Consider the following 19,095-nt stretch of genomic DNA (forward strand, 5'->3'; position numbering starts at 1 on the left):
AAAAACATTAACATGAGCACTTAATACAATTGATTGGAACATGCTGTTTAACCTGCGGCGAGCACGTTATACCGTTATTGATTCAATGGAGTGGTTTTGTACCGAGGCAAATAGATTTTTCAGATGCGTCCTGCCAATAAACATAAGAAGATGAGTGGCCAATGAACTGTAACAGGGCTCTTTGTAAAAATGCCCTACTGAAATCAGTCCAGGATCATATCTGTTCGTGCACTTCTGACCAATTTTGACAGGACACGCAGGTCTATGTGTTCACAGGGGGCACCCAGAGTTGAACTGGGGACCTCTTGATCTGCAGTCAAATGCTCTGCCACTGAGCTATACCCCCTTGCTTTTGCCTTTGGTCGTCGTTTGATTTTCTCTTAAACAAATGTGCAACTCTGCCTAGACCAGTGTGACAATCATGTGTTTCCATGTCTTTGTTAGTATGATAATCCTGTGTTTACCTATAAGGGATGCTATCCACTTCCAGTCAACTAGTTCCTTTCACACTTATTTTAACGAAAAGGTTTGCCTATAATTAAGTGCTTTTTCAGCTTAGCATGAAATGATGTGTGACTGTAGTGTAGATTTTAATGAGCCTTCAGGGAAAATTACAGTCTCTTTAACTTACCAGGATAATTGATATACTAAAAATGATGAATTACCAATAATCTGATCCACTTCTCGATGAAATCATCAGATGAATGAGCTACAGACTTTGAGCTTGTCGACTGTGCTATGAATGATTAAATTGGTAAATATAGTATTAGAATAACATGTTTTAAACTGCATAATTCAAAGATTAGTATTTCAGATCAAGGTGTGTGGTCACAAATTATAGTTGTGTTTTTACACACGCACTTCCTTTTCCACGCTATATGTTTTCCAAGGGGGCACCCAGAGTTGAACTGGGGACCTCTTGATCTGCAGTCAAATGCTCTGCCACTGAGCTATACCCCCTTCACACTGCTATTCTGTGGAGGAACCAGCAACTATAGTGTGAGATAAATACTTATCAGCATATATATAAATAATCATAGCATATGATATGTGTATATATATTTATGTTTTTTAAAAATCTCCCTCTCAACCCCCCTTCTATGGGGGGTGGTGGTGTTGTGTCTTCCTCAAGCTCGGGTCCTCTACCAGAGGCCTGGGAGTTTGAGGGGTTCTGCGCAGTGTCTGAGCTGTTCCTAGGACCTCAGATGTTGTACCCGGAACCTGCTGGAGCCATTCTCCCAGTTTGTGGGTCACAGCCCCCAGTGCTCCAACTACCGCTTGCACCACTGTTGCCTTTACTCCCCACATCTTTTCTAGCTCCTCTTTCAGCCCTTGGGATTTTTCGAGGGCAAGAGAGAGGGAGAGAGAGAGAGAGAGAGAGAGAGAGAGAGAGAGATGTATGGGGGCTAAAGAAAGCATACTATAAACAATGCACACTATATATAGTGCTGTACATTAATGAACAAACCATCCAGCCAACCATCAAATGCTTATACAAATTTGCCTTCTGAGCGCAGTATGAAATTGACATGTAACTACGAAGGACACCAGAGATGGACTGAAGGTTAAGGAACATTACAATCAATTCAACTTTAATCAAAGCCAGTTTGTTATGTGTTGGTCAGTGAATGTACCTGTTGACCTTCAGCTCTTTTTCACCGAGTCTACTGTCCTGTTCACACATGGGTTTTGGATCCACTGAAACAAAACCCATTCATACTATCACTGTGTAAACATGGGAGACGGTGGAGGCGTTCATAGAGTTGAAGAGGGAACCTCCTGACCAGCTGTCAGATGTTCATACAGCGATTTAGACCAGTGGATGTAATAATGGCTAAATAGCATTCAAACATTTTGGGTCATATATTCCAATGGAGGCTTCCAATGCAGCTCAGATGATGAGAAAGTTTCCTGCACCCCCATTGTTTTCTCCGTGGTTGGGGCCCATCTCTGCCGTCATAAACAACACAAACATCATATCTAAAAACAATCCTTTTAATGGATTTTTGACCTAATTATTTGATTTAAGATCATTCAGAGAGTCGTTTTTTGAGGACAAAAATGCAGGCTGCAGCTTTCCTTTCTTTTCACAGTTTATCCTGAACTGCCTCTAAGACCTAAACTCCAGCTACATATATTTATATTTATTATTATACATAAATACAGAGATCACAAGGCTCCAGCCCACTTAGTGTCAGTTGCAATTTTATGTCGTTTGCCGCTTTAATAGTTACACCACACACGCAGTTTACAGTAACAGCCACTCCTCTTGTCTGTGAGACTGTACATAAAATATGCAGACGGTGTCAAGAGGTTCGGTTACTGGTAGGAGATGTGACTAAAAGGCCCCGTTAAATGGTGTTTTTACTCTCGCGGTGTTGGAACGCGATGTTGAGGAGGGACATAGCACTTAGTAGGTTAAGTTAACGTGATAGCAAGGGAGAAAGTGTTTTAAAATACTGTGGTGGTTTTATTCGAAAGTTTACTACCAGGACGTTGCCATTCAAATTGAACTCTCTGGTTGTAAGCTTGGGAATCTCCTGACTCCGCAAGCTGACCGCCAGGAAATATGGCGTGTTGTCATCTTGCTTCCCAGGACTTCATACTTTAACTTTAAGTCCCCGTTTCATGATGACAGTGCTGTCTCAGGCTTAGTGCACATCAATAGCCACTCGTCAGTCTACTGCTCCGAAATGGAGAAATTTCTGTTATGGCCCGAGTGGAGCCATATTGTGATTGAAAAAAGAAAAAAAAAAAGGAAAGAAAAGACAAGAATACAACTGACAAATCTGTCGCTCAAGCCTCTTCTCAAAGTGCTTTGATGTTTACATGGATGATAGACTGTCCAATGAGTCAAATTAGCTTGGCTTATGCAGACAGGCTGAAGGATTATGGGAGTTAGGCAACCCCGATCTCCAGAATCCATCTATGAGCGGTCTGATTTATGACATGCTGATACGGACACGTATACTTTTTGAGGCTGCTTATATGAATTCAGAATATAAATTGTCTTAGACAGAAGATTTATGGTTGTGATAAGTTGGTTCATATGCCAAACAGTGAAACTCTTGCTGTGGAGCCATTATAGGAAATGAAAGGCTTAGGTTTCTTTGCAGCCTGATATGACATGAGCCCAATGGCACAAATTACTTGCATCACTATATTTTTATGTATTTACATGCACTCTGTATATAATCTATCTAATAACAGACATCTTTATGTTATTTTAATACTATTTTATACAGTCCCGGTGTACATAATGATGTGCAGCATAGATTGAGGCCCAGATTTACGCATTAAAGGCTGAAAAAGTTGTAACCAGAGAAGGTGTTTTATTCATGGGGCATTATCCCTGAGGAGGATAATAGACCACAGTCGGTTCCATGCCAAAATCACATGATCCAGTGCTCGGACTGTATCCAAATAAGTATCAGCCTTAGCTGTGCTTGATGAAAGATACAGAGTTTATATTCCAGTGCCAGTCAGAGTCAACCAAGTGGTGCTGCATTATTAACTCTGGTCTCTGTCACACCTATGGCGTCCGCCAGGAAGCCAGCAGATCGTCCCATGTGCACACCAACCACGGCTCGCAGACAGCTTATATGAACAACCTCTGCGATGCTGGACTGAAGACAAAAAAAGATCATGACTATAAGAATGCTCTAAAATAGAAGGGCTGGGAGCAGCTACAGCAATATTGGTTATATAAAGTAGTTGTCTTAACCGCTAATCATAAATTTAAGCAGTGAAACACTCAAGTTTATGCTAATTGTATGCATGGATGGATGATGACACAATGGGCCCCCTGGGCACAGACTTGATGTGGGCTCCCCTACCCCTCCTACATAGGAGAAAGACACCCGGACTGAAAACAACCTTCGTAGTCATTTTGCAGGTGAACCAGAACGCTCATACTCTCAGACACACGAAACGACTCCGTGATGTCCTTTGCCGTCGTTTTGTGTTCTCTCTCCAGTTGTTTTGTGCCTTTGTTTGTCATTTGACTGACTTTTCCAACAAGAAATATTAAATGTCATTTCATGCTCATTAAGAGGCTCTGGCCCAGGGGCCCCATGACCCTTCAGGCCCCTGCCCAGCGCCCAGCTGTACCCCCTTGTGCCCGTAACCGGTAGTGACAGTAACAGTGAGTTGTTCGGCTTCATGTCAGCAGAAAATAAAAATGATGAATCACCTCCACCCCTGTGCTGGCTGCGTCTGCAAAGATGGCCTCGACTTTGGCGTAAAGTGACCTACAAAAGCAATGTTTGTACAGCTGTACAAACGTTGTTGGCGCTCAATCTCTTGTATTGCTTGGACATCCACAGATCAAGATGGTTCCAAAACTGCGAAGTATACACTACATACTAATTGTCACGTTGTACTGTTTTAGCAGTCAGTTTTCAAAGAAGTCCGCATACTGAACTATTTAGAGTCTTAGAGTGGACGGGAGTGATTTAAACTGGGTCAGGGGGGTAGAGTGGGTGGCCAGTACCAGCCACACTGTCACGGCTGGTAAAAATCAATTGTATAAAGAATGAATAAACTGTGGTTTGAGTAGTCTTCCGTTTGTTACTTCTCCGGAGCGTCAACACTACATACTAAAAACCTGTTTAGGGTTCGTATGTAGTATGAACCTGGCACTCGGAGAGTTGGTTTGGCTGAGGTGAAACTCTGCACGCACAAATGTGATGCTTTAATTAAATTTTTCATTGAACTTGGCAGCACGTAAGGTTTCTGATGTGTAATGTATTGAAAAGCTGCCAACATTTTTCCACTCCACTTTAAATACTTTTCCGAAGGGGGCACCCAGAGTTGAACTGGGGACCTCTTGATCTGCAGTCAAATGCTCTGCCACTGAGCTATACCCCCTTATGTCTGTAACTGGTACTGACAGTAACAGTGACTTGTTCGGCTTCATGTCAGCAGAAGATAAAGGTTATGAATCATCTCAAACCCCTGTGCTGGCTGAGTCTGCAAAGATGGCCTCGACTTTGGCATAAAGTGACCTACAAAAGCGATTTAGTGTGTATTTCTCACAAGTTAGAGTATGAACATGACTTTTTAATCTGCTGTCAAACACTCATAGCCACATAGGAAAAGGCCTTTAGTCTGATTGACTGTGAATAACTGCCATCGTTCCTCCTTAGTGTCAATATAATAGCTATGTGTGTCTGCTCACAAGGCCAACGCAACGTTGCTCTACCACCAGTTGGTGATCTTTGTTTTTTCTGTAATGGTTTTAAATAATCATTATTATCATCATCATCATCAAAATCAGCATCAACACCATCTTCACATCCAGAGTAGTTGTCTATAAAAATCAGTACGACCTAAAAAAAAAAATCACTTCATACAACTCGTCTCATCAAAAGAAGATGAGAATGTCAATTTATTCATGGTTATAACCGAGACGACAGGTCCAAAAAATACATTTCACTACTTATCAACTTCACATTGACGAAAAAAAAGGGAAAAAATGCAATAACTGTACATTAAAGAAAAACATTTCACAGAAACTGTGACTTTGACTTTGAACGACATGATATGAATTTAAAGAGGATTTATACTCTGTGATTTCTCAGCACATGATCTGTGAAATGTGGCGATAGCAATTGGTCTGCTCAGAAGAGACAGATAAGAAAAGAGACTGAGATAGCGTGCAGTCCTAATTTGAGCAACCCCCACTGGTGAGTGGATTAGGACAATATCAAACGAGCATCTTTTATTGTTCGTAGCGTTGCATGATTATGACTCCATGATAGGGCATGAGGGAGGCGGCAGAGTGATGGAGTGAGGATGGCATGCCGAGGCTGGAAGTGTTGGAGAGGATAATGACCAAGTCCCCTTATTTCTGCAAGCAGAGACGACAGTATATGTGCTGTACATAAAACCTTCAGAACTAGAATGGCCCGTGTCAGCCGATTATTTGAATACTTCCAAACTTTTATCTCAGAGTTCACAGTGTCCTCTCATGACTTTTCAACAAAAACTCTCCCTTCAAACTAGTGTTATTCGTTTTTTCATAGTTGGCAGCCAATTGGGCTTCTCTTAGAGCCCCAAATCCACTGGCATTCATAACAGGCAGCATGTTGGGCATCAATTATTTGCGATACTTTGACACACTGGACTTGGTGTGGAACTCATATCCTGAGGGGAACATGAATATCCAAATTTGACCAAATTTTACAGCAATCCCTCCAATAGTTGTTGAGACATTTTACTAACAACCAGCTAGGTAAACTTCACGGTGGCGCTCGGCGAAAAGTCAATGGATCGCCAAAGTCTTTGGGGTACATCTACTGGGGACTATGAATGTCTGTACATAATTTCATAGCAATCCATCCAGTACCTGTTGCTGAAATTTCAGTGTGTGCCCGAGCGGCGGATAGGCTGACTGACAAACTGACATCGCCATCCACAGACATCTGTGAGTGCTCTCCTGGCAACACTGCAATTTCTTGTTACTTATCGGCGGAGACAAGCCAACACTCATATGCCTGCAGTAAGCTCAAACCGGCTGATTGCTGTGTTCTGTTGCAAAAAAGGGTTGCAAAGGAAAAACATGCTAGAAAGCTTTATCTCTATAACCACTCCTACTTATTGTTTTATGGAGATTGGAAATCTCTTATTAGCGGTTTGTTTCCATCTAAAAGCTTATCGTACAAACACGTCCGAGCTTGGTGACTTCAGTTCAACTTGCATCATTGTTTTTCTTTTTCATTAATTTTTCATTTTTCTTTTTCATTAATGCCAAACAATCACAAAACCTTTTGCTAGGACGAAAAAAATACTCCAGCCTCAGGTAATTTATTTAAGATCTCCCAGTCTCAAAAGGCCACATGTAGCGCTTTTAAATTCATCCATCTCAGATGCATTGTAATAGGGTTATAAAACACAAAGGCCAGATTTCTAATTGCTACCCTTACCCCTGCCTGAAAGCCCCGTCCTGTCCTGGTCCTCGCTGATGGCCAGAGGTCTCAAAAAGTTAAGTATCGCTTGCATCCAAAAAGCCATGTACTTCCCCATCCATCTTATCACTGTCCGTCGAACCCAGACTTCCCCTCCCTCCGACCCCCCCGGGGGGGGGGTATTAAAAACCCCACCACCTCCTCCTCACCCTCATCATCACCAAAACAGACAAACACACACCCATCCACACCCCCAACCGTGACCCAGTTTGGAGGGGATGGGGGGGTAAGTGAGGACCGTTGTGACTACCAGAGGGAGAGAGGCAAGATGTGCTGCCTCCCTCTTTCCTCTCCCTTTCAGGAAGAGCTCACAGTTGGTTAAGCACACACACTGAGGCTCTCCACTAGAGATCGGCCACGGAGCTGTGTGTTTGCTTTTCAGCTTTTTGTTGTCGGGATGCCATTGTTGAGTTTAGGTCAGTGCTGTCTGATGTCGGCCGAGGTTAAGGGGTATGTAAAGGAGGGTAAGTGAGACGAGGAGATGTAGATGAGGGGGCCTCAGGTTGAGAGACAAAGGACACAGTACCTGGCATCTGGGAGAGAAGGAGTAGAGTGAGTATACTGCTTTACCATTTTACTTTGCAGCTTGTGTGTTGTCTGTATGCATTGTTTGTTTTTTGTTTTGTTTTTTTGTATTTATTCCTCTAAAAGTGACTTTAAGTGATGACGAAGGAAATAATCTTTCATAACTGATCATGTCAATTAGGAAGCCACACCCCGGACGTCTTGTCCGCAGGACAGCCCAGGTCCTGAACTTGTGTTTAGGAGAAGTTATATTTCTAACCCTAAAACGTAATTTACATGTATTTTTCCCCGCATGAAGCTGAACAAAAGGCACAGATGCACACAGAGCGGCTGCTCCTGCGTCAGAGACTCTTCCTGTAACATATGGAACCGGTTTCCCGTTATGTTTCTTCCCTTCGGACACTGTTAATGAGGGAATTTTTAGTTTCCCACGAACACAGAGGGAGAAACACTCCCTCGTGACTCGCCTCCCTCCTGAAAAATGAAGAAGAGTAGCTCATTCATCCGTCCCAGCAAAGACTTCCTCATCTCAAGAGGCTCTCTGACAGGCTGGGGCTCAGGTTTGACCACACAACAAAATGTTCAGCAGTTTGTATTTTTACCCCTCACTAGTAAGGTTTTCTGATTTGAATTCCTTGTTGTCTTCTGCTGCCCGTTGTATGAGCCAGAGGCCCTTAACTGGGGTGCACTGTCAACTCAACCCTTTGGAATTAATAGTTTGTTTGTGTTTCATGGCTGCGTCCATTGATCACTCTGCAAGTAAGTTTCTCGTCTGTGTTTGTGTGCGCGCGCGTGTGTGTGTATGCGTAAACACCATACAATCTGGTAGAGATTAGGAAACTACGAAATGGAAATGATTAACAACTCTGATAACCTTCTGTGGGTGAATTCAACAGTCACTCTCGGCATGCGTGTTTTTAATCACTACAGGGACTCTCTTCTGAACAAAGTTGGTGCTCAGAAAAAAAAGCAGACATCCAGAAAATGTTGATAAGGAATCCATTTATAGCGATATTTTGTTTTGGTTTTTGTTGTTTGTTTATTTTGTTTGGGGTTTTTTTTGGAGCTGATTTGAATATCTCTGAGTGCCTAACAAAGGAGTTTATCCAGCCCCTTTAGAGCAGAGGATGGGGAGCCACAATTTAAGAAACCCCGTGTGCTTTTCAAGCCGAGCATTTGCCGGCGGTCGGTCCTCCACACCGCTGTTCTAGTGCTTATCTCTACTCATATTTTGAATTCACAAGCAAAGGCTGTGGCCTTTTTATGACATATATTTGCTGGTTTTTATATGGGGGTTTTCTTTAGCCACGATTTAACCCACATATGACGATCCAGGGGGGCTTTTTTTTTTTGCACGGACAGATTTCTGGCAGATGTCTGTGTGAGCAGATCAGTTTGATCTGTGAAGTCTGTGTGGGACAAGGTGGAGGCTCAGAGGGGCATCAGTGAACCCTGATGATGCCGCTGGCAGAACAGAGGCAGAGGGGCACTGTGGCAATGACCCATGTATCCCTCACTGGCATTAGGGTTTCCCTGATATCACAATTTATTAAGTCATTTTTAGAATGACAGTATTATTTTTTCAGTGACAGTAGTTTAAAAGAATCTCATAGGCTACTGACAAGTGGCACTCAGACAATAGACCTCATTGTGCCTGAATTTCCACCTCATCCCAATTAGTTATTAGCCACATTGTCCATTCTGGGAATAAAGGTGTTTCTTTTTTATGTGATTAAGCTTTACAAAGCCAGAAAATTAAATCTCCGCACACACCGCAGCACTTTGTTATCAGCGCCGAGGATAGCTTCGAACTCCAACGCGGCACATTTGGAACTGGCTTTGGTCTGGATCTTCCACGATAATATTTTCGTTGGGGATTTTGGTTAATATAAAATGTAAAAATGTGTCTCCTTCACACAGATAGAATCATGTTTTTGAAGCAAGCAGCATAATAAACCTTTCTCTCTGTTGAGTGCTTTTGTTCTCTTTCTCCCGCTATGTTGCCTTTCTGACTTTGCCTCAATGTTGGCTACACTATTCTGCTTTGGCAGTGAAAACTGTTGTATAGTTATAGTTTTAAAAATATATTATCTAACCCCTTTTCCCTGTGAATGCAGAGGGTTTGAATTGAAGGGTGAAGTTTATATGGTGACTGTCCATAAACAACCTTCTCAGCTCTATCTGGGTTTATTGCATCACTTACTTTGGAGCCCAAAATTAGCAGAAGGACTTTTTATTGTTTTTATTGAGTGAAATCCCACATCCTGCAACTGTTCCAGAGGAGAAATAATCAATCTTACGCTCACAATTTTGCACATTTGACAAAAATGACCGCTCATATTTACCAGCAAGTATTATACTGTTATTTTGGCATTTCTAGTGTCTCGCAGGGTGGTAATGTTGTTATGTCGATCAAGCCCTAATGGCTGCATCGTTCACGCCACTGCTTGAAAAGCTACGTTGAGTGACAGCAGACGATATCATTCCGCCAAGTGTTAGACAATGAGAGCTTGTAGCAGTGCTGCAGAAAAATTGTAAATAAAAGCAATATCGTATTACATGTCCATTAGTTGCTACTGCAGATGAGACTAGTAACAGACACAAAGTATGAGAAGACAAATCTTAGCCCTCTATTTTCACCTACCAGGCACTTTCATCCCTGTCCCCATTAAACAGTGTGTGTTGGGGTAGTGTCACAAAGCTAAAAGATCACTCTGCAGCACATGTTGCTCACATGGAATTGTTTCACATTGTGGGGGAGAGGCAGCCGGTAAAAGCCGAATCATGCCCCTCATTAAAAGTTGCAGACAAACCACTGAAAGTAAAAAAAAAAAAAAAAAAAATCACATAAAAGTGTAAAATCAAAATGAGGAGTGTTTTAAAGGCAGCGGCCCAACAGCAGATCAGCAGCATCAGCAGCCAAATCAGTCTTGGCTGAAGAAAACACTGACGTTTTCTTTTATTGGATCTTCCTTAAGATCTTTAAAAAAAACACTGAGAGATCTAATTGATAATGAGCATGATGATGAAGCAGACTGAGGATGCGTTTACCTAGAGCCTGTGCTGACATTCATACTCCATCTGTGCGGCTGTTTGCCTTTGCCTTTGCCTACTGCGCGAAGATAAGCAGAGAAGCGGAGACAGAATTATGCCAAAAATTAGTAGCATATGAGCCAATAAATTACTACTGTCTGCATCCGCTTTAAATACAGGGACCACACAAAACATGCATTGATATTATGTTCAATTAGAGTTTCACGTAGCAGTTTGACATGTTTCATTTGTCTACAAATATACGTTTGTGTGCTTCGCTTGATTGAAGTTCATCTAAAGGCTAATTAATCTGTTAGCCTTACTTACACTCATTAGGGCTTTTTTTCTACCGTTTAAGGCACGTTCATTATCCAGACTGCCGTTGGCCTGCATTTATTAAAATGAATGTGGCTTTGTGAGGGTGTGAGCATGTGTGTTCATACACGGATCTGGATGTAATGTATCAAAGCTTGATTATGTAATATGTAGACAAACAGTTTAGAGGCAGAGAGAGATTATTGAATATGTTACACTCCCCTTTATTCACAATGCAGTACCCAGGGCAAACGTACCCCGGACATTTGCATATCTGCACTTGTATGTGTACAAAATTATTGTATAGCTTGTCTTACAACCAACAAATGTACATTTTTACATACTGAAAAATTGCGCAGTTCAACCAGACAATGGACCAGTGTACAGTTTTGCATTTTAATACCTATACAGTATCTCATATATTTATAGTCTTTTATGTTTGAATCTTTTGTCCTTTTTATGTTTTTTTTTTACAATTCTTACATTTACTTGAAGCCACGTACTGTAACGACGTACATCTGCATCCAAAACATTGATGAAACAGGTCGCGTGAATACAAAATATTAAAAACAATGCTAGAAACGTGTCCATTCAAAATGTTGCTTTGAATAGAATACTAGTTCATTTCTTAGTTGGTTAGTTGACTTTTATTTCCCTGTCATGCTAAATATTCGGCCCAAACCCATATGGAATTACGAGACACCACTAAACATCAAAAATATAATAAGACATCTGCTGGTTACAGATGCACAAAGCCATGAGAAAAACATTGGTCATAACTTTCTATATACAGCTACATGTGTTTATGTGCAAAATTTCAAATATACTGCGCACTTTGTAGCATAAAACAGACAAGAAACAGTGCAAGCCTAATGTTTATCCTGATATCCTCATCTCAAAGGCTTTCTCCAAGTAGCTGGCTAACTTAAACGTTTTCATTAGTTTTTAAAAGCTCCCAAGTTAGTATTTGTCAGGTCAAAGCAGGCTGATGGTGTTTAAGTCCAAATCTCACGTACAGAAACCACGACCTGGCACATCTGTCGTGTACCTTCACCTGTTGCTGTGCAGAACTCCCCTGGATGATGCACGCTGTTACTGCATCCCCCTGTAATGCGGTTACAACATCCGACCACCTGCAGTTGTCCCGTGCAGGGGTCGCGGTTTGTCCCGTGGTGGGCTCGTTCCCGTGGTGTCCCTCCGAAGCCCGTGGCCCAGCCGCGGCTGCAGCGCTGTGTTCACAGGATGGGCCGCTAACGTGAATGAGGAGCACCTCAGCTAAACTCACTTCAGTGTTTCTCGTAGTCGTAGGGACATTGTGGCTTTACACCACATGCTTTTTTGAGGCTGTTGCATTTGTGTGTGTGTGTGTGTGTGTGTGTGTGTGTGTTTGCGTGTGTCTGCCTGTGTGCGGGTCTGTCTTTGTACCATATCTGGATGTGAGTCTCTCTGAATCCTGAGGGACGAGAGCCGGTGACTGAGTAGATCCCTCTAGTGTCGTTCAGTGTAACTGTAACTGTCTGTTTGACTCAGAGCACGAGGTCGTGATGTGGAGAGTTCACCCCTTAGGAACTGATCCTGTTGACCTTTGACTTTGTACTGTTCTGGTAGGGCTATGACCTATGTCATGGGCTCAGATGTATCGGAGAGACGGATGCTTTGATGACCCATGATTGTACAGTCATGACCTTTCGGGCTGATGGCTATAGAGCCATTGATCCTGAATGCGAGTCCCTTTCAAAGCTCATTAGTAGTCTCATATTATATAAATTCCCCGTGAGATTGCGCTGGAGGGCTTTTTTTCTTGTAGCTGTTTCCTTCTCTGACTCTGGAACCAGAGTCTGGTGTTTGTTTTCTCGTGTTTTCGTGTGTGACGTGACTTCCCCCTATTTGCTGTTCATTCTTTACATGACAGTAACAGAGAGAAAACCTGCCTGCTCTGTCCGTGTGGTGCTATTCGCGAAGCTGACTCACCCTGCTAACTTAATGCACAGAGTCAGCCTCTTACCCCTAACTGCCCCACTAGCTCCTGCAGACATAAATTGGATGAGAAGGCAAAATGCCAGGTTATATGTGGCTGAGGTAGCAGGAGTATTAAGATCAGGCAGCTGTGTGCCTGGGCTGGAGCGTCTCTCCTGGTCAGGAGGGAGTGTGACAGTTCGTGGTGCACGAGCTACCCAGGCACTCAAATTCTAGTGGAGATCCCAAAGTTTCCAAAAACACTGAATACGTCTGAATGAATGCTGGGGAAATGTGTTTGAAATGATGCACAGAACATGTAGAATAGTTCCATTTGAAGCGATGTCAAAATGTGAAAGCTTGGGCTTTTATATTTCACACAGTGCAAATATCCAGAGCTGGTACAGTCTGCGAATTATATGAACGCAAACACACAGAACACACAGAAAACTGTATGTTAAGGGGTTTAAGATGAGAAAAGAAAATTTTCCCTTAATTCAAACAAAGCCAGAGCAAATACTGTGCACGGGCTCATTTTAACCGTTGCTAGAAGCCAAAACTCATCTAAAGTCAGAAAAATGTGCCTGTACAAAAGAAACCATCTTATGAAAAATATTGTATGAATGACACATTAAATCCTCTACATAACAAATATTTAATAGAGTACCATGAATTAACCCAAAATATTGCAATTATAATAGGAAGTACAACATTAAAAGACAAATATAGGATAGGAAAGGTAGGAAAAACAGAAGACACAGTAAATATAACACATTTGTTGCCCCACAACATTAAACAGCAGAATAGCCTTACCATTATACTAAATCAAGCAGTTAAACCTTTGCAGCTGACTGTTTGTCTGCGAGTGAATCTGGGTATCATTAGCTAAAGGACAACTGCGCAGAGAAGTCAGACGCAGCTCGGCCGTGGAAGGACACTGCTGTGACTCCGTGTGTGCTTGTGGCAGCCTCCCACTCCCCGCTGACCATGTGCCGCTTACTCATTCACGTCGGCCGCAGACGCTCACAGTCAGCACTCTCACAGGCTCTTCGCTTCTTAGTCTGACTGCGGGATGGTACACAGTTCAGGCAGCTGTGCACTCATACAGTATGTCGGTAATAATGCGTGCTGGAGTGCGCGCACACACACAGAGGAATTCCTGACATCTACTCCCCCACGTCCCAGGCATGTCCTTATTTGGTCAGAGTGATCCATACTCAGCACATGTTTCATCGCAGGGCTTCTTCAAAATATCCCGCACTCTCTGCTCCCAACGGAGACACAAAGCAGAGGACTGGGAGCCGCTGCTCGTCTCCCCCAGCTAAATGTTTCCCTCTCGCCGCAGCTCCAGCTCACCCATACTAAGCTTTCAACCTGCTTGGTAAGGATATTGTCCCTGGAAGCCCTTTAAACCCCAACGTAAGCTAGTATTCATGGTTGGATTTTCCTCTCAGTCTAGCTGACAATAAGCCATGCGCTGTTGCGGCTTCATAAGGGGGAAAGTTCTGAGGAGGTGTCATACTCATCCCCCAAAGCCGCCCTGAGGGACAGCAGTGTTTGGTCTCGACTCCACCGCCTGAGCTAATGCGGGCCTGCTGTCTGACTCCCCCGCTCCAACGGTTTCTGCCTGGCCACCTACTGATTCTACTGGTTTGGGTGGACTGCCTGGAGCCCAGACCCTAAACCACATAGGCAACATGTCCCTCGTCCAAAAACTGTTGCTCACGCACACACACACACACACACACACACACACACACACACGCACGCACACGCGCAAGCACATAAGTGTGGCACAGCACGGCACAGCACAATGCACACAGCACAATGCTGTAGAGACAACCAGCACAACCAGTCAAGTTAATACAGTCCTGAAAACTGCACCTCACACAGAAGAAGGCTCACTAAGAGGATTTATTTCTTCAAAAGGAGATAGGCTGTTAAATAAAGTGTGTGTGCATTTGGCGATAGCAAATTCCCTATTTGGATTATTTCGCCTCCTTCTCAGTGCTGCTTGATGGTATTTTTTTAATACTGATATCCTCTTTCCACCCTGTTTGGTCTTCTAATTCCCTTAAAAAGCTTGAACTCCACTGCAGCCTCACTGTGGCACTGATCTCCGAATCCTGTGTGTGTTTAGCTGTGCTTCAAGAAGCAACAGATCAAATTAAGGATATATTGATGCCCGAGCTCAGAGACTAACATTCATTTAATTAACGCGATTATTATGTCAAACATCTTTCAAATTTTGCCACTGAACTTGCAGAACTAATACTGTTTCCACGGGGATAGAAGTCTTACTGGAAAAACTCAGACAAATCTTACTTGCTTTGATCACATTTCAAAAGCATTTGTTGTGAGCTCATACTTTCTTCCTTTTCTCTCCCCCTTATCTTCCCCTTTTCTCCCTCTTTACTTTCTCCAGAGTCTGTGAACAGGTGAGAGAGGGACACTGTCTGCCCCACTGTCCAGCGACACCATGAGCTGGAGCTTCCTCACGCGGCTGCTGGAGGAGATCCACAACCACTCCACCTTCGTGGGGAAGCTGTGGCTCACTGTGCTCATCGTCTTCCGCATTGTTCTCACCGCAGTTGGGGGAGAATCCATCTACTACGACGAACAGAGCAAGTTTGTCTGCAACTCGGGCCAGCCAGGCTGCGAGAACGTCTGCTACGATGCCTTCGCCCCTCTGTCTCACGTACGCTTCTGGGTCTTCCAGATCATCTTGGTGGCGATGCCCTCTCTCATGTACATGGGCTATGCTGTCAACAAGATTGCACGATTGGATGAAGCTAAAGGAGGAGGTGGATCTGCTGCGGTCAGAACAGGAGGAGGGGGTTACACACACAGGAAGCCCAGGAAAATCTGCTTTGGAGCACGGCAGCACCGGGGCATCGAGGAGACCGAGGAGGACCAGGAGGATGATCCCATGATCTACGAGGTGCCAGAGATCGAGCCCCCTAAAAGGCCACGGGATCCACTGCAACCCACACCTAGACCCAAAGTCCGGCATGACGGGCGCAAGCGCATTCAAGATGAGGGGTTGATGCGGGTCTACGTTATGCAGCTGGTGTCTCGTACAGTGCTAGAAGCGGGCTTCCTTGCAGGCCAGTACTTGCTGTATGGGTTCCGCGTGATGCCAGTGTTCGTGTGCTCGGGGAAGCCTTGTCCTCACAGCGTTGATTGCTTTGTGTCGCGGCCTACAGAGAAGACCATCTTCCTGCGCATCATGTACGGTGTCACCGTCCTCTGCCTCACACTCAATGTTTGGGAGATGCTCCATTTGGGGATCGGGTCCATCTGTGACATTCTTCGCCGACGGCGCTGCCCACCTCAGGAGGACGAGTACCAGTTGGGTTTGCTGGGCACCAACGGGGGTGTGGAGAGCTCCGTAGGGGTAGCAGGGCCCGAGGCAGGCTCTGAGGGAGGGGTGGGTGGAGATGGGGCTGCTGATTATGTGGGTTACCCTTTCTCTTGGAACACGCCATCAGCTCCACCTGGCTACAACATTGTGGTCAAACCTGAGCAGATGCCCTACACAGACCTTAGCAATGCTAAAATGGCGTGCAAGCAGAACCGGGCAAACATCGCCCAAGAGGAGCAGCAGCAATTTGGTAGCAATGAGGATAACTTTCCCACTGGAGGAGAGGCCCGCGTGGCTCTGAACAAAGACATGATCCAGCAAGCCCATGAGCAACTGGAGGCGGCCATCCAGGCCTACAGTCAGCAGCACAGAGCAGAGGAGCAGCTTGGGGACAACCAGGACGACAAGCCCCAAAGTAACATCATCCAGGCCCAACCTCAGCCACAGTCACAGCCTCAGAAAGAGCGCAAGCATAAATTCAAGAACGGGAAAGGAGGCAGCAGCGGGGGAGGCAGCAGCAGCAACAGCAGCAGCAGCAAATCAGGAGAGGGCAAGCCCTCTGTATGGATTTGACCCCAGAAACAGTGACATGTAATGAAACCGTGTATATATTAGAGATTGGATGACGAGCTGTTGAAATCTGTCTTGGATATTTAAACACCACTGTGCCTTAAAGAATCCTGCAAGCTGGAGAAGATTTGTGTTTTGTGTACTAAGGTGTGTAAAAAAAAAAACAAAAAAAAACGTGATGTTGCAGCTGACAATTTGTTTGGTCTGGGCTATCACTGTCTAACTTGAAACATCACACCAACACAAACTGTATTAGGTTACTGTCTGTCGTTTACATGTCTCGTTCTCCTGAAGTCCTAAAGCAGTTTATTGACCTCTGTTGTCTTCCCGTTCATCCTTTCTTAGGGATTCTAGCTTTGGAAAATTACTGAATGATACTGAGTTCTCTTGCAAATCAGATTGATCCCAGATTTGGCTTAGCTCATTTTCTGGCCGCTCCTCTGCAAAGACGCTGACTCCTTTGATACATTGGCATCCTAATTCTCGGGACAGCAAAATACAATGACATCAAAATGAGGTATCGTCACAATACACAGGCAAAGGGGATGCCATGTCATCACTATGCCCTGGCAAGCTAAAGAAATGAGTTGTTATGACATTGTAAAGGAACGTCATTACAACGTAAATGTAATAAAATTAAGCCTAACTCAGTGACAGCGCCTAAAGCAGTGACTTTATAACGCGTTGAGAGCATCTACTTCCTGAAGACTGTGTCCTGTCAGTCATGTTCTTTGTCTGCTCTCTCCACAGCATCAATCACAGTGTTTTATGTTGCCGTGCATCTGCGATCGACGGCGTGTTTCTTTATGTTTCCTGTGTGTTTTTTGACAACAGTGCTACACCAGCTGCTACTCGGGACCCGCCGATCACAGCAGGTGGCATTTTAATCAGTCTCCACTCATAAATTTCCCGAAAGAAAACGTTCCTTTTAACAAGGTGCATCAGCAATCCAGTTTTTATACCTTACTCTTCAACTTCTCAGTTTCTCTCTCTGGGTTTTCATGGCTATTAAACAAGGCTGCTCAGTGCTTCACTGTTGCTCCATCTGCCTTGTAGCTGACTGCCCTCTGGTGGTTTCTTCTACAGGGCTTCCTTTGTTGGGGAGCGGGCACCAGTTGCCAATGCTACCGATCCACCAACACTTTAACCAGCTGCAGTGTTCCTTTTCTATTGACAAGCCTTCTGGTAGTTAGGTCCTCCCGGTGCCGCAAGTTCAGCGTTAGATGTACAACGCTGCAATATTGCCACCTTGTAATGGAAAAGGTATAAAGCCATTACTCTACTCTAGTGAGACCAAACACTGTTTGTGTAATGCAAGTGTCAGTGCCAAGATTTTAATGCTAGGCTGTTATGAAGCCTGGTTGTTTGTAGCTTCGGAATACTGTGGCCATGCTACTCCAGTTGTGAAAACATGCCTACGTGAGACCAACCCTTTTGTAAAAGTCTTTTGTTTTTTGTTTTTTTTGTTTTTTTTGTTTTTTTTTTTGTATTATAGTATGTGTATTGCTTTTTGGAACAGGATTTAAAATAGCAGACTACAAAATGGAGTCAATTTTTATGTTTGAGTCTGTGTTTTATATGAAAAATTTTTGTAAAATAAAGACATAGACAACAAGTTCTTTTAAAAAAATGAATTAGTTGTATGAATATTTATGGTTATTGTGTTTTTGAAATTGCCTTCTAATTGTAAAAAATGTGAAATATGACATAGTATATTTTTATAATATGTCGGCTACAGTGACTTAATGACATAAAGAAAAAAAAAGCTCAACCTTTCCTTGTATGTTACAGTATCGGTATTTAAAGTGTGTGGCAACCTTCTGGGGTGTATTTTAATAAACAGTGTTACTCCTTTTCCAACATTGCTCTGAGATCTGCTGAACACCTGTGTGTGGAGACAAAGTGGCAGATGAAATCAGTTGGGGAAGGGATATGAAGGGCCAAATTATTCCAACCATCCCCTGCTTTGCCCCAAAGCAGCTTTCCAAACGAGCTGAGATTTCTTACTCATTTCACGATGGTAAACTGGGAGGGGAAAGCAAATCTGAAACGCTGGCAAATTCTTCCTTTGATTTATTAAGTCTGACCTGAAAGATCCGCATGTTTCCCTGAATGGTGAACTAGCCGGACAAACCATCGCCCATGTGAGCTTGTGAGGCTGCACACTGTGACTCGACGTCCCTGGAATCAACACGGTGGGCGATTCCACTGTGTGCTCGATTAGAAAGACTCTCTCTGACTGATTTGTTCACCAGCAGGCCCCGCATGTCTGTTCAACAAGCCCAGACAGCAGCAGACAGACGTAAATCTCCAGAAGTACTCCAGTCAGCCACTCCCCAGAGCAGTGACTGACAAGGGCTCCTC

The 19,095-nt window shown here is 43.8% G+C and overlaps 1 protein-coding gene and 3 non-coding genes across 5 annotated transcripts; 1 reads left to right on the forward strand and 3 right to left on the reverse strand.

Annotated features, from left to right (window-relative positions):
- Positions 1 to 274: 274 nt before the first annotated feature.
- trnac-gca lies at positions 275 to 346 on the reverse strand. The gene has a single exon. It is a non-coding gene; the product is annotated as a tRNA-Cys (tRNA).
- A 542-nt stretch (positions 347 to 888) lies between these two features.
- Positions 889 to 960, reverse strand: trnac-gca. Its single transcript has one exon. It is a non-coding gene; the product is annotated as a tRNA-Cys (tRNA).
- Positions 961 to 4,797: 3,837 nt separating this feature from the next.
- On the reverse strand, positions 4,798 to 4,869 carry trnac-gca. The gene has a single exon. It is a non-coding gene; the product is annotated as a tRNA-Cys (tRNA).
- Positions 4,870 to 15,273: 10,404 nt separating this feature from the next.
- Positions 15,274 to 16,734, forward strand: gjc1 (gap junction protein gamma 1). 2 transcript variants are annotated; one of them, XM_040122100.1, is made up of 4 exons: positions 15,277 to 15,615; positions 15,652 to 16,120; positions 16,226 to 16,533; positions 16,615 to 16,734. In XM_040122100.1, the coding sequence occupies exons 1-4, from the start codon at positions 15,277 to 15,279 to the stop codon at positions 16,732 to 16,734; spliced, it is 1,236 nt and encodes a 411-aa protein (XP_039978034.1). The 2 variants fall into 2 exon arrangements, with proteins under 2 accessions (XP_039978042.1, XP_039978034.1); XM_040122108.1 differs by having other exon boundaries at positions 15,274 to 16,734.
- Positions 16,735 to 19,095: the final 2,361 nt, after the last annotated feature.

This window comes from Xiphias gladius, chromosome 3 (genome assembly GCF_016859285.1).
Source record: "Xiphias gladius isolate SHS-SW01 ecotype Sanya breed wild chromosome 3, ASM1685928v1, whole genome shotgun sequence".
Classification (NCBI taxonomy): Eukaryota; Metazoa; Chordata; class Actinopteri; order Istiophoriformes; family Xiphiidae; genus Xiphias; species Xiphias gladius.